Source organism: Hippocampus zosterae, chromosome 7 (assembly GCF_025434085.1).
Source record: "Hippocampus zosterae strain Florida chromosome 7, ASM2543408v3, whole genome shotgun sequence".
Classification (NCBI taxonomy): Eukaryota; Metazoa; Chordata; class Actinopteri; order Syngnathiformes; family Syngnathidae; genus Hippocampus; species Hippocampus zosterae.
This window is the reverse complement of record NC_067457.1, coordinates 7,807,323-7,821,711: the sequence shown is the minus strand read 5'-3', so window position 1 is coordinate 7,821,711 and position 14,389 is coordinate 7,807,323. Positions and strand designations below refer to the sequence as shown.

The following is a 14,389-nucleotide window of genomic DNA, read 5'->3' as shown; positions in this document are numbered from 1 at the left end:
CCTTTCAATTAAGATTGGAGCCAGCGAACCATTTTCTATAGCACTTAGCATAATTAGGGTTGAAGGTGATCTGGAGTTTGTCCCAGCTGACTTTGGGTAAGAGACAGCATAAAACCCTTGATTGGTTGTTAGCCAGTCACAGGGTGAATTCTGTGGAGAAAACCACTCATCATGCATATTCACACCTAAGAACAATTTAGACTAATCAATGAACCTAACGTGCATGTTTTGTTTTTTTTTAATGTGTGAAGACCAGAGTCGCTGGAGAAGTGTAAACTATGCAGAAAAACCAAACCCGAGATTCAAACGGGGAATGGCGACGTGCTAATCACTTTCTCACATATATTTTCTGAGGAAAAATACAACTCCAAAGTCACACCGAACTTCGCCCCCCCCCTTTCCCGTGTTTCTCTGTCCTGACCGCTCAGTACAATGTGGCTAAAATGACATCACTAATAAAAGAAAAAGATGCTTAATCACACAACCGGTATTTGAAAAAGTTGACCTTGATAATGAACATTTTACAGCAAAAAGCATTTTTGATCATTCAAATGTTATATTTCCAAGGTAGAAATGGATTAATACCATTGAAATTGAATTCATTTCAATGATTTATATAAAAGTTAAAAGTGGGGGCGGGCGGGGCCCAGGATTTGAATGATTTCTGTCTTTTCATATTGCGTTATGTAAAATTGTTTTGGAGGCAAGAAAAATCCCAATATATTGTATTAATGACAAGTTTCTCCTACGGGAGACCTAATTAAAAAAAAAATCAAATCAAGGGAATTCCAATGAGAAGCAATGTCAAACCGTGATTTGATTCCATTCAAAAGCCAAAGATGATATCGTCAGCGTCATGGTGAAATTAAAACACCGTATAGCAGTGATGATGATGATACATGACAACCGTCATCTTGCCAACACAAGACTTGCCAATACCCCCCCCCCCCACCCCACATGCACAACACAACGGTTGCTGTTCATTGTCAAAGGAAGCCGATTTCGCAATATGCGTGAATTACATGCTCAGGTTTAGCACAAGACTGCCCTGGAATTCCTTGGAAACATTCCAGGGGTATGTATTGGCACACCTGCCACTGACAAGAAGTGAAAATGTCAAGTTTGTCACTTTCACCAATTTGGACAGACCTCCAAAATACTGCACTTTCTTTTGCTGTCTGCTATTGTGGATTTTTTTTTTTTTAGGCAGCCACCAGTGGCATTAATAGCAAAGACAGCTTGAGTGACATAGGACCATTTTCATAAGAAGCAAGACAAACACTTAAGGCAATTTTATGGAAAAGGCTTTCGAAGCAATACAAGACAAAATGCATCCAAAAAACTTTTATTTACATCATCACAAAACATGTACCAATGATGAAACTTCATTTGGGTCGCATACAATTTGAGCACCGACTGAATCAAATTTGCACATCAAACCTGAAACTAAATCTGGAGGGATTTTGTTTGGGTTAATTGCCAAAGTGGAAACACAGAAATTGAAATTCCGAACTCTCCTTCACTCTCGAAGGTCTCTATACGCTATACCCTTTCGTCTGTCGAGAGCTACTCCTCATTTCAATTAGCTGCTTCTTGTTGTCAGTCAACATGAGCGTGTGCATATTTTGTCCCCGTTTCAAAAAGTCAACTTGAATCAGCGCCTACCTTTCATCTCCTTTGGCCTTATTTTGGTTTCGTCATGGCGGTTGGCAGACAACTCAACGGTGCATTACCGCCGCCAACTGATATGGAGTGCGAGTCCTCATTTCACCCAACCTAAAAGGAAACAGTGGGAAAAAAAATAAATAAATACATCCTACTACGTAAATGCATTTCCCACAAATATTGCATAACCATTTCTCTAAATAATCTTATTACAAGTAGATACTATATTCAGCCATGCAATAGTCTTTCAAAATAGAGTTGAATAAAGTCTGAAAGATGAAAAGCACCAAAAAAATAAAAATTGTTAAGTGTATTGCAAAAAAAAAGTCGCTGCTTTGCATCTATGATAATTAAATTAGAAATACAGAAAGCAGAATACATGGAGGATTACAGTAAATGTGTTACCTGGAACAGCAGATTACACAGATGATTATAAGACACCCAAATGAATAACTGATTAATGGCAGGTTCTGGACTGAACCAAATAATGATTCTGGATTTGACAAATTCAAGCTCAGACAAAGTATGACAACAACAACAACAACAACAAAAAACCTTATTTACAAGGGGTCAGGAGAAACAATGCGTCAGCAAAAGCGCTCGCAAAAGGCAAGGTACTAGAGAACACTAAGAATAAACAAACAAAATGCCAAAAGGCCAATATCACGAAGCCAAAGATCTAGAGCAGGGGTGCTCAAACTTTTTGGATCGAAGATCTACTTTTCGATCAACTAACCTCCCGGGATCTACCCTTACCGGCGAGCGCGCACACAAACACACGAACGCGCGCCCACACACACACACACATGCACACACACACACACACACACGCACGCACGCACACACACACACACACGCGCACGCGCGCCCACACTCACACACGCGCGCGCACGCGCACACACACACGCACACGCGCACGACCTGATGAGAAACAGCCTGAGACTGAGGCATGCGACGCATTTTTGCAGCCTGTTAACTATCGTACCGTTTTAAAGTGCTTCCCTGAGCCCACCTAGATTCCCATTCTTTGCTCGTGCCCTCGGTGAATTGTACACGAAGCAAACTCCGAATGAGAATAATGACGATAAAAGATGGAGCGCAACAGTTCTGATCACAAGCTGCAACTGCTGAGAATTAACAACTTCCGGTGACGTAATCACGCGCCACCGTAAATTCAAGATTTACCTGCTTTATTTTATTTTTAAATATTTTTTGGGTGAAAATGAGACTGATAAGATGATTAGGGTGCAGTGTACATTAACACAAAAATATACATTATGAACATGTAGAAAGACACACAAATGGTTGGTTGTTTTTTTTCTCCTCGACACTCCTCGGAACTACTTGTGACCTGTCTTAGATCTACCGGTAGATCAGGATCTACCTAATGGGCACCCCTGATCTAGAGCATTAAGAAAAAAAATTTAAATTACTTACAAACTAGAATTTTTCAAATGACGAGAGCGACTATGGAGAGTCCCGAGAGGTAAAGAACAACAATCCAAACATGGCAGAAAGAAACTGAGCAGTTTGGCAGTCGGCTTGATTGGTAAACGCGAAACAGGTGCACCTGCTGGAGGGAACCGCCCTTCACTCCAGCCGGGGCTGAAAACAAGACAAAACAAAACAGGCAGACATGACAATTGCGGGCTTGATTTATAATCATACTCCATACCAAAACAGAAACATGACATTGCTGCTGATCAAATTTCCATGAATTTCCTCAAGGCAACTTGAGGGAAGTTGTATAATGAGTATACTGTATCTGTAGATTACAGTTTATTAGTATTATTATTATGATGATTATTATTTACCCAGTGGAGCTTGTAAATGCATTCGCAATGATCAAAAAAGCATGAATTCAAATGACTGGTTAGATTCGCCTCATCTTTTTACTTAATTTTGAGCAACCAATGTAACATTATGGAATCCGTTTGTCCAATACTTGCTCACACTCATTAGCATGACATGCATAAACAAAAGCTTTGAAACAGACTTTGAAATTGTGTTTCCTGGCGAAATGCCCCATCCTCTCCCAGAACAGGGAGGGGGATGAATGGATGGGCCCCGACTGTTGAATGTCATTCCAGTCTTTTCCTTTATCAATATGTGATGAGAGCTTGGAAACCAGAGCTGGATGACAATTTACCACTGGTTCAAAGAGGTTAAGGTTACCCGCAATGTTCGTTTTGTGACGAATGAAAAAGACATGGGATTTTATGGGTTTACGCGCCATTTAGGAAATGTCATTTATCTGCCATCTAACATGTCTGCTCGTAATCACGAGCGCTCAGAGGACACGCCAAGGCTATAAAACAGACTTTGGACATTTTCTCACCAGCACTTCTTGTTTTTGTCCCCACGAGAAGGGGGTCTAATTAGAGTGGGACCCCCATCATGCGTCTTATCTGCTCCTCCCCTTGAATAGCTCTTTGGCTATCCCCAATAAATAGGGAATTGAAGTCTCTGTCAACATGTCACATTGAGAGGCGCGCTTCTTTTGCAGAGCTGGCTGACCCTGTTGATGGGAGACTAATCAGGCTCGGCCCAGAGGGTGCCATGATGGCAATAAACGATCACATATTCCATCTTCTGCTCTCTTTTTGCGTTTTCCCACCTGTGTCTAATACACACACATACACACACGCACACACACACACGCGGATTGGTCCGCAGCCTCCCTCATGGGCACCAGGGAGGAGGTTATAAGCCATTAAAAGCAAGCAGTGATGGCCCGGCTTGTTTCTGTCTTTTTTTTTTTTCGCAAAGTCCGCGTGCTGGGCAGTCCCGGCCTCTCATCCAATGGCCTTGTGAATAGAACCACAGGGCTCTGGCTCCACAGAGATAGTGTTATCTGGGCCACCACGGGGCTCCCGCAGCCACCGAGTACACACACACACACACACACACACTCAGTGGGCAGCACACACATCAGCAGGGGTGCAGACAATGAAACCTGCGGCGCTCCACAAATATCGCGGGTGTGTAATGAAACGGCACCGCACGTGACGCAGGCGGTGAAAATCAGGGTGGGGGCAGGGGGGTGAACGTTTGACCTTTTTTAGCCTCTCGTCTCGATCATGATGTTGTTCTCGCATGGAATGAGCTGTCAAGAGTATCGGTTTCTCCATCAGCTGGTCATTGCACACGCTCACGCTGAGAACTTGAATCTGACTGTTGTTTCAAGGTTGCAGTTTCAAGGAATCCGAGTTATTCCACCCATTCCCGGAGATCTCCACACATGACCTGCCGCCACCGGGAGCTGTGAGCCAGCCAACAATTTCAATTAAAAAGAGATTTGAGGTGGAAAAGCGCATTTTCATCTAATGTAGCTTGGGAAGAGGTGGTCGCTTTGGAAGAGCTTTTCCGACAGGAATGATCCATTACAGGTCGCCCTGATCGACACAAGACAAAATGACGGGCAAGAAAATAATAAAGCCATTTCAACTTTCTTCGTCATCCTCAACAAAATGGAAATGGATAATTACCATCATTACTGACCATAATGTGAAGCGCTTAGTTGGTCTCCTGAATAGCGAAGCACACTTCATAAAGTTTGAATCTAATTTGATATTAATAATGCATTATTTAAAAGGACTCAAGCTCACCGTGCAGCCACGAGTAAAGCCGTGCCTTTCGAGACAAGTCACACAAAAGACTACTCACGATTGTCCTTGCATCTGCAACATTGTAAGGACTAACAGTTTTAACTCATTCAGTACCAGCCAATTCTGGACCAAGTCTGAAAAGACGTTTAAAAATGTATTTGGGAGTGAATGAGTTACATTTGAAATGTGACTTTCAATCAATCACACTTGAAACAAAATCAAGTGTATTATTTTTTGTGACATCATTAGGTCATGCAGGTGGATCCTTTGTTCCGCGCATCAAAGATGTGACGCTATCTTTACTAGACGTCTGCATGAAATGAGACTGAGGGTGCGTCATCTTATTTCACTAAAATATTTTTACCACACCACGCCTTGCTCCACTCAGTCTCTTCAACATTTCTGGTGAAAGGCGTGAAGCATGTGAACAGAGGAGTGAGGACCTATAGCAATTTGCAAATAGAGAAATGAGATGATCCCCCCCCCCACACACACACACACACCAGAGCTTAGTGTATTCCGTAAACATGGCGTCACATAACATTGGGTTTTGTGCACGCGTGTCATTTTACAGGTGCATATCGTTCACATCATTGCATTTTTGGGGTCACATGAACGAATGACAATGCCAAAAATCATCTGGGAAAGGCTCTGACCCAAATGAAGATGATGCTGTAATAGAAAATGGATGGCGAGGGCACTGTTGAATTATCATTCTTTAATTGACACCATACATCGAAGCATGGTTGCATGTTCAAACAGCTTTTTTTAAAAAAAGTACAAAGGAAATAACAGAATATTTAAGAAGAAAATAATCTATCCATACCATACATCAATTCAAACTGGCTTTTTTGAGTTGGTTCTATTACTACTCTGTTGATCGCAATTCAAAAGCATTAATATTCTCCTACGTTTAAAATGATGTGATTAAGAATTCAGAAGACAACCCCAAATTATTTCGAAAAAGATTTTAAAAAGTAACGAAAAATTATCACCCAGTGACAAGAATTATTAATCAACAGAGAAAGACCTGCATATTTTTTTTATCAAAAGAATTTGGCGCAATATAATCAACAAATGCAAAGTCTATGCAACTGTAATTCAGAGAACATTTATATACAGCCAAAGGAAACAACTTTTTTTTTTTTGCCAGATACATTATTGCAAGGACGATTCGGCAAAGATTTACTACTTTGTGCATGCAAAAACAGGCGAAAAATTGATTGCACGCACAAACAGATATGGGAACTGATCTACTAACCAGGCACAACCAGGACTGCATCTGCCAAATGTGGTAAATGGCCACAGAATGCATTTAGCATTTTCTTGGATGAGTAAATGCAAATTGATTCATCGGCGCATTAGTGATTTTTTTTTCAATCCCGAGATGAATTGCGCTGGCTGATTATCTTTAAATAGCGTGTCTGAAAGGTGCATGAAGCAAAATGAGAGGTGGCGGGGGAGAATATTTTCACTCGCATAAACATCTTTGAAATGCCAACAAAAATTATCGTGACCTATCGACAATTCAGCAATGCGATTTTGCAACTTCTGGGTGATTAAAGAGTTGGGACTTGGGCTTAGTCACAAGAAGGAGTCATGCCAAAACTCATTTGATCCCAGCATTTTTGTGCGCGTGGGTCATTTCAGTGCACTGTGACAATTGATGCTGAGCTTTCCAAGCGTGGTTTTACATGTGCCGGCCCAAGTTTTAGATGCAATGCTAATGTTTGGCTAAATACATACACATGCAATTTCAAAGAACTTGCTTTTGCGCAATTGTGGGCTTCCTCCACATTATAAGAGCAAAATTGATTTTCTGTAACTCAGTCATGCTCCTTCCGCTAACGATACCAATTCAAATCTTAGTACAAGAACCCAATCTTAGCAAATCATGCAGAACACACCCGCAACAGTGCACGTCAGCTGTGAGAGCGAACAGACAATTCAACGCCCGTTTCTTTTGGGAATCTTAGTAAATCAGGCCCTCAGAGTTGCATTGTGATCAGTACATCTAACATTGACTGAATAATAGGGAAAAAAAATCAATCGTAACATCACGAATATTGACATCTGGAGCTGCTGCCGATCAAAGTGCATAATGTTTGACTGACAAACAAGGTAATCCATTTGACATCTGCACCCCTTTTCAGTGTAGAACGTTCCTGTTTTGTTATATACTGCAGTGAATATATTATATAGAAACACCAGAGGTGACTTGACTGCTAATTTCGACTATACATTTTAAAGTTATCTGCATCTTTCATCATCGCACAGCATCGGCATTTCACATGTTTTACGCTGCATTGTTAGTTTATAAAAGGAAAGCCAGTTGAATGCTAATGTAGCAAAAAAATAGAATCCTGGTGTTTTCTCACTTCTATGACAGTGCTCAGTCGTACAGAGTGCTTTTCGAGTATTGGATGGTTGGGTCCTGCCAGTCAGTCTTCAGATGTAGTTAAAAAAAAATGGCTGCAGTCCATTTCAGTTCAATGAAACACACCGCACTTCATATCCTTCCGTACAGCTTCTTGAAAAACTTTACTGCATTCAAACTTTCACCCTGGTTCATCAGTTAGCAACATTCAAATCAAAGCTGCTTCATGTTCTACTGTGGGATAGACCACAAGATTGCTGCTAAACGATTATTAGTCTTTCCCTACTTTGGGGGGAAGCTGAGTAAAAGTCAACATGTGTGATGTTATTGTGTTTGAATACAAAGACAATAAAAGCTTGATCCTTGGACTGGAAATCGGGCTTCCGTCGCATAGAAATGGAACTGGAAGTCAATGATCACAGATAGGCCTCGACCCGTTCCCATGGTTGCATCTCCATAAAGAAGCCCTCATACAGGCCAAAGCTCTGATCCAGAGTCAGTGGAATGGCCTGCACCTCCTCCTTGATCTCCTCCCAGGACACCACCTCCTCCGGCTGCTCCTGGAACAGCGAGGAGGCCTCATCGAAATTCTGAAGCAGATTTTGACTCTGCAGGAGCTGATCTTGTCCGTCCAGCTGCTGCGGATGCTGCGGCGGTGCGTGCACCTCCGCCATGTCGACGGCCGAGGCGACACTCATGTCCAGGTAGGCGTAGGATGACTGGGAGTGGTTCAGGTGCTGGGTCGGTTCCACGAGGTCCCCCGCGCCGCACCAGTGCCCCAGCCCGCTCGACTGCTGCCTCCCTTGCATGGTAACCTCCATTTCGCAGCCTAGCGAATTCAGCGCTGTGTTCAGGTCCAAATCCTCAAAGGTGCTACAGTTCCCGCTCAGGACGTCATCAAAAATGGACGTTAGGTCAAAATCCCCCCTCAGGAGGTCTGCTTGTGGGGCCTCCGTTGCCAAAAGAGGGGACTCGGTCTCACTTATTGCCTTGCTGTTGTTCTTCCTCTTACTGCCTATATCCTTGCCATTTTGATAAGGGCAGCTGTTCTGGGTGCTGTGGCTGCTTGGAACCAATTTGTTTTGTCTGTGAGCACTCGCGCTATTGTAGCTGTTTGCAGACATCCTTCTACGTTTGAAGATGCCGTTGACAAACATATCAGCATACTGAGGATCGATCTGCCAGAAGCCTCCTTTACCAGGTTCGTCTTTCTGTCTGGGGACCTTCTTGAAACACTTGTTCAGGGACAGGTTGTGGCGGATCGAGTTCTGCGAGAAAGAGAAGGAACATTTGAGTTGCGGTGGAAGAGTAGTGAGGTGGAACGCAAACCATTCTGGGATAATTTCGCCCATAGGACTGAAATCATCTGTCTTGGGATCATATCGACGCTATTATAAACATTAACGGTTCATCGTAGCTATATTTCGAAATTTCAAGTTTCAAGTATTTGATTTTTGATTTTTTTACAACCTCGAATTAACAAACCTGGAGCAACTCAGGAATCAACAGAAATAAAATAGTGTCCAGTCCACTTATAACGCCTCATCGAGAGTAGCTGTTTAAATCGGCAGTTCCAGAATTGGCCACTATTGGCCGCTATGGTGCCATCCACAGACAGATATTGGTCACGTGATTCCAACTAGCACCACAAATCTCGGATAAGACATCACGGTTGTTGTATTCAATTGAGCACTGGCATGGACCCTAGAGTTAACTCCTTCACTCCCAAAGACGTTTTTAAACGTCTTTTCAGACCTAGTCCAGAATTGGCTGGTCCTGAATGAGTTAAGAACATTCATTGCATTTTCTATTGCACTCAGCCTCCTTCGGGTCGTCGGTAAACTGGGGCAACTGACTTTGGGCAAGAGGCATAATCCAATTTCGACAGGTTACTAGTCAATAAAAGCTTTCAATTAAGCTCACATGCATATTTTGGAATGGAGAAGCAAGTCATAATAAAGACAAACATTATTCGTACGATGCCTGATCGTGGCACGAGAGTCAATTCCTCTTCCATCGCTCACACACTCGCTTATCTGACTGATCAATAATATAGAAGGTAGGCTATCTGTCCTTGGTTACCTGCCAGCTGGGTTCCGCGTGTCTGTAGTAGCAGAAATTCTCCGTGATCCAGTTGTAGATGGTGGATAAAGTCACTTTGGGTTGTTTGCTGGCCTCCATGGCCATGCAGATAAGCGAGGCGTAGGAATACGGCGGTTTGACTTTTGGGTTCGTCTTGTAGTCGACCTCCGCCGGTGGAGTGGCTTGGATCGGGATCGACTGGTACGCGCTGCCGAGATGCGCGAAAGTGGAGAAGCGTGGAGCCAAAGTGGAGTCACTCCCGGAAGTGACCGGGCTGCCGAGGTAAAGAGGCATTCCGGTGGCGGCCGTGTCCCCGGCGGGTGGACTGGAGGGGGAGTCGGTGCCCCCTCTGGGAAAGCGTTTGAGAAAAAGATGCTGATGGGAGGAGGGGAAGGAGGAGGAGGAGGAGCAGCAGCCCTGCGCCGCGGCCCCGCTGGGGCGCTCCGGGTCGGCGCTCACGATGGAAAAATTCTGGAGCCAGTGGAGGCTGGTGAGGCTATCATCAAGAGGGGGCGAGTCGGATGCGATGACCTGATCATCCGGGTACACCGGCAACCATTTCTCCTTAAACTTGTTTGCGTCGTCTGGGCTCGTCAGAACCGGCATCCTGGTTTTGTGCCGAATAATCAACAGATTGACATCTAAACTTGCGTCTTATCCTGAAAGTAACCACATGCAAAATGAACACATTAATATAATCACAGGACAGAAGCACGATGCAAACATTAATATTGACAAACAACAGCATTGAAACCTAAATAAAATCTCGTTAAAACGAATTAAAGATCATCCAATTCCTGTAAAATCATCCAATTACTGTAGTCCGTAATGTTACCTTTGAGTTGTTTTTTTTTGCAGAAGATGATGCAGTGCGTGCACCTGTTGCAGCGCGTCCTGCTTCTTCAAGGACACAAGTGGCGCATCAGGTCGGTGCGCAACAAGTGCATCGGGCAGGAGGAGGTCTTGGTTGGGTCTCTCCCGCAGCGCATGTAGAACCAGAATGAAAAGAAAAAAAGGGGGTGGGGGGGGGGAGCCACTTAGATCACTTCCATGTCGACTCTGGTTGAGCTTTTGAGTCAATACTGTTTAACTGCTGTCGAGCCAAGACGCGAGATGCCGAGGAGGAAGTACAACAAGATGCGCGTAGAACCGAGGGAAAGACTGCCCACCGTCCCTTTAAGTGAGTGGAGGGAATTCTGATTGGTTGCTTGGCCTTGCCCCTTTCTCTCCTTCCCTCTGCCTCTTTTCAAATAAGTCTATTTCCATTTCACCTCCCACCTTTAAACCAACTGAAATTTGACCTGTGTGCCTCTTGCGCGCCACACGTCCCGCTATAAGATACTTTAACACGCGTAGGAATACAAAGAACCCCTGACTGGTGATTACAAACTGCATTTTGAGCGTTTAAGTTGGGCAGGTACCCACCTGCGAATGACGAGAAGTGAATCACTTAATGATGTTCTTTTGTTACACTGGTGGTGGTGTTCGTTGAGGTGGCAAAAGTAGAATAGCTAGTTTCTAATTAAAAAAAAACAGACGCTAAAATGTACGAACCTTTTAATTTTACTTTGAAAAACGGAACAATTTGGTAAGGTAGCAAAGCGCACCCTCCCTCTCCCCACCAAAGGAAAACATATATTTGCCAACAAAGTTGCGAAGCCATAATTACAATTAATGTCTGTATTCAAAACGTATAGGCTCAAGTTTAAGCAAATGAAAAATAGTCCGCAAATGACTTCATGTTCCGACGCAGATGGCAAACAACAGCAGTCGTTCACTTCGCTCCGTTCGTAACGTCGTAACCGCCTGTGTCGGGAAACGCGTAAACCGAGGAGCCCCTCAACAGAAACCTGATACAGCATTCACCAGCGATTATGAGAGACGGTAATGAGCTAATGTGATATACAGAACTCTTTCGAGACTTTACAATGCTGTTTAAATTAAAGGAAAAAATAAAGTTGGTTGCACGTTGGAACAATGGTGGGTTAACTATTGCACGTGTGTACATCTTGATAAATGTACAACCTATAGCTTCAGTGTTAACATTTAAGCATAAAAGCCTATCTATATATCGCCTTTTTATACCTATACGTTTATTAACATACGTTTTCTATGTTACTATCTATTTCTTTTGGAATATGCAAAGCTGAAAACCGGGTTTAAACAATTTCTATTCTACTCTATTCTGTGACCTGGCGCGTCTTTCTGATTTGCAAGGAAACACTTCCACCTAGCGGATATATGCTGCATCACAACCCCAAATACCCAACACGTGCCCCCCCCCCCCCCACAGTACTGTATTTGAGTGAGTTATCTTCAAAATAAGATGTTTTCTCTTCTTCAAACCAGAATATAAACACATAAGGATTTGAGGGGGTATTTGCCGGACAAACTTTTTCTTTCACTTGTAGACAAGTCAATGCAATGACACTCAAAGAATGTGCATGAATGGAAGTGGATGTCAAGCCAGCTGTTGCCTCCCGTCAAGGAAGCCTGATTTTAGCAGTGTTTCCGGGTTTATTCAAGTCCCCGGTGAACAAAGGCCTTGCTTGGTGAGACATGCAAATGTTTGAACAGCTGCTCCTATTGTTGCCCAGCTTCTCACTGTCCTCTAGTCTACCCGTACCAGGAACTGAGCAGTGAGCACACATGCATACAGTACTGGCCACAACGCATCTATATGTAAGGAAAAAGGTGCTTGATGAGGGCTCTTCACACCGGCATGGCAAATATCAGTGAACTTTATTCAGTGTTTAAAAAAGGATCAGTGAATTACTTGATACAATAACATAGTGATCAATTAAAATATTCAATGAGCACAGGCTTGAACATGCCTTATACATCCATTCAAATTTCTTTAATACATGTCCTCATTAGTAGTGAATTGAAGACTAGCTCAACTGACTTGGGGAAAGGGAAGTGAGCATATTCATGATTCAGCGCAGACAAACAACCACCCACACTCACATTCACTATGAACAATTTAGAGTCTTCCTTGAACCAACATGGATGTTTGGGGAATGGGAGGAAGCAATGGCGAAGCCCACCAAGAGGAAACCAATGCAAGCACGAAAGAACACATGCAAACTTTGCACAGCAAGCCGAAATTCGAATTTTGAAACTCAAGACATACTTCTGACTGGGGACTTAACCGCCGTGCTGAAGACTAATACAACAGTTTAACAGTTAGCACACAGGCTGAAAGCAATGGCGGGCACGTATATGCATACCGTTATGAAGGAGATTTTAAAGTGTCATTAATTTTCAAGCAGGGCGGCCCGGTAGTCCAGTGGTTAGCACGTCGGCTTCACAGTGCAGAGGTACCGGGTTCGATTCCAGCTCCGGCCTCCCTGTGTGGAGTTTGCATGTTCTCCCCGGGCCTGCGTGGGTTTTCTCCGGGTGCTCCGGTTTCCTCCCACATTCCAAAAATATGCATGGCAGGCTGATTGAACACTCTAAATTGTCCCTAGCTGTGAGTGTGAGTGCGAATGGTTGTTCGTCTCTGTGTGCCCTGCGATTGGCTGGCAACCGATTCAGGGTGTCCCCCGCCTACTGCCCGGAGACAGCTGGGATAGGCTCCAGCACCCCCCGCGACCCTAGTGAGGATCAAGCGGTTAGGAAGATGAATGAATGAATGAATAATTTTCAAGCTTTGCAACTATTTTTATTGGGAATATTTGCACACCAATAAAACGTATTGACGTTACAGTGCCTTTGGGAATTCAGGGTGTACATTGTAACTAAAGGATGACCAACCCCCGCCCCCGCGTAAATACAGGGTAGTTGATTTGTTTGTATCGTGGCCGTTGCGATTTATGTATAAGGACGAGGCTGTCGTCTGAACGTTACTCTATCGCAAACCAACCATGTTCCTAATTTGTATTTACTGTACCTTTTTATGCTCAAGGTTATGAAAGAGATTGTAATATTCACTTGACCGCCAGGGGTCGTCATTGCCAACTCCTGTTTTTTTATTGTATTGCTTCCTACAAACCTTCCATTGATAAAAGAGCGTTTAAAATGTCAAAAAGGTGCAATCATTACGATGTGGGGTTGCTTTGTATCTCGCAGTTAGTACGAAAATTCAATCTTTTAATCAGAATCTGACATTTCTCTGACTACAATCCCTTAGTACACACATTTTGAACATCTGCAGTTTAACAAAGGAAGTAATATTGCGGGAATTACGTAATCCTAATGCCGCTCAGTTACCGCATCCTGTTGTTGGTGTGCTTGACGTTGTTAATGTCGTATTGCACAAGTCACGCGTCACCGATTTTCCTTTGCTCAAAAACAACTTTGAATGCAATTTCTTTCCAATTACTTATGCTACGTTAACATAATTTAACTGACCTGCTTTGAACACCACCCAGATGTTTTGTGCCAGATTAGTTCAACATAAATGCACATTTGTACCTGCTGACGTTGTATTTATCGTCAATATAAAGCAATTGGGAGTGCAGAAAACATATACAGAACTCAAACATGCAGATTCTGGGGGAACAGTGTAACACATAAAAGCCGCTTTCTGTACGCATGGCGATCGGTTGTCCCTAAATTAACTCGGAGCGATGTAATTGGCGTTGGTGGATTTGTTTACCATATTTGGCAAGAGAGCGGCGCTGCGAGTGGTGGAATTGGACGAGAGTGGCCGTCA

The 14,389-nt window shown here is 43.4% G+C and overlaps 2 protein-coding genes across 2 annotated transcripts in view; both read right to left on the bottom strand.

Annotated features, from left to right (window-relative positions):
- Positions 1–1,684, bottom strand: part of rhbdf1b (rhomboid 5 homolog 1b (Drosophila)) — a 30,448-nt gene extending 28,764 nt beyond the window's left edge. Inside the window, exon 1 of the mRNA XM_052069576.1 lies at positions 1,666–1,684. The gene's annotated coding sequence lies outside the window, so the exon portion shown is untranslated. The remainder of the gene's footprint in view (positions 1–1,665) is intronic.
- A 4,292-nt stretch (positions 1,685–5,976) lies between these two features.
- On the bottom strand, positions 5,977–10,412 carry foxj1b (forkhead box J1b). The gene is made up of 2 exons (XM_052070509.1): positions 9,733–10,412; positions 5,977–8,918 (listed from the first exon to the last, which is right to left on the bottom strand). Exons 1-2 carry the CDS (start codon positions 10,336–10,338, stop codon positions 8,067–8,069), a joined length of 1,458 nt encoding a protein of 485 aa, XP_051926469.1. The 5' UTR covers positions 10,339–10,412; the 3' UTR covers positions 5,977–8,066.
- Between the last annotated feature and the right edge of the window lie 3,977 nt (positions 10,413–14,389).

Coding starts and splice junctions, on each gene's coding strand:
- foxj1b (XM_052070509.1), bottom strand. CDS start 10,338: ATGCCGGTTCTGACGAGCCCAGACGACGCAAACAAGTTTAAGGAGAAA. Junction 8,919..9,732: donor ACGCGGAACCCAGCTGGCAG/GTAACCAAGGAC, acceptor TCTTTCTCGCAG/AACTCGATCCGCCACAACCT.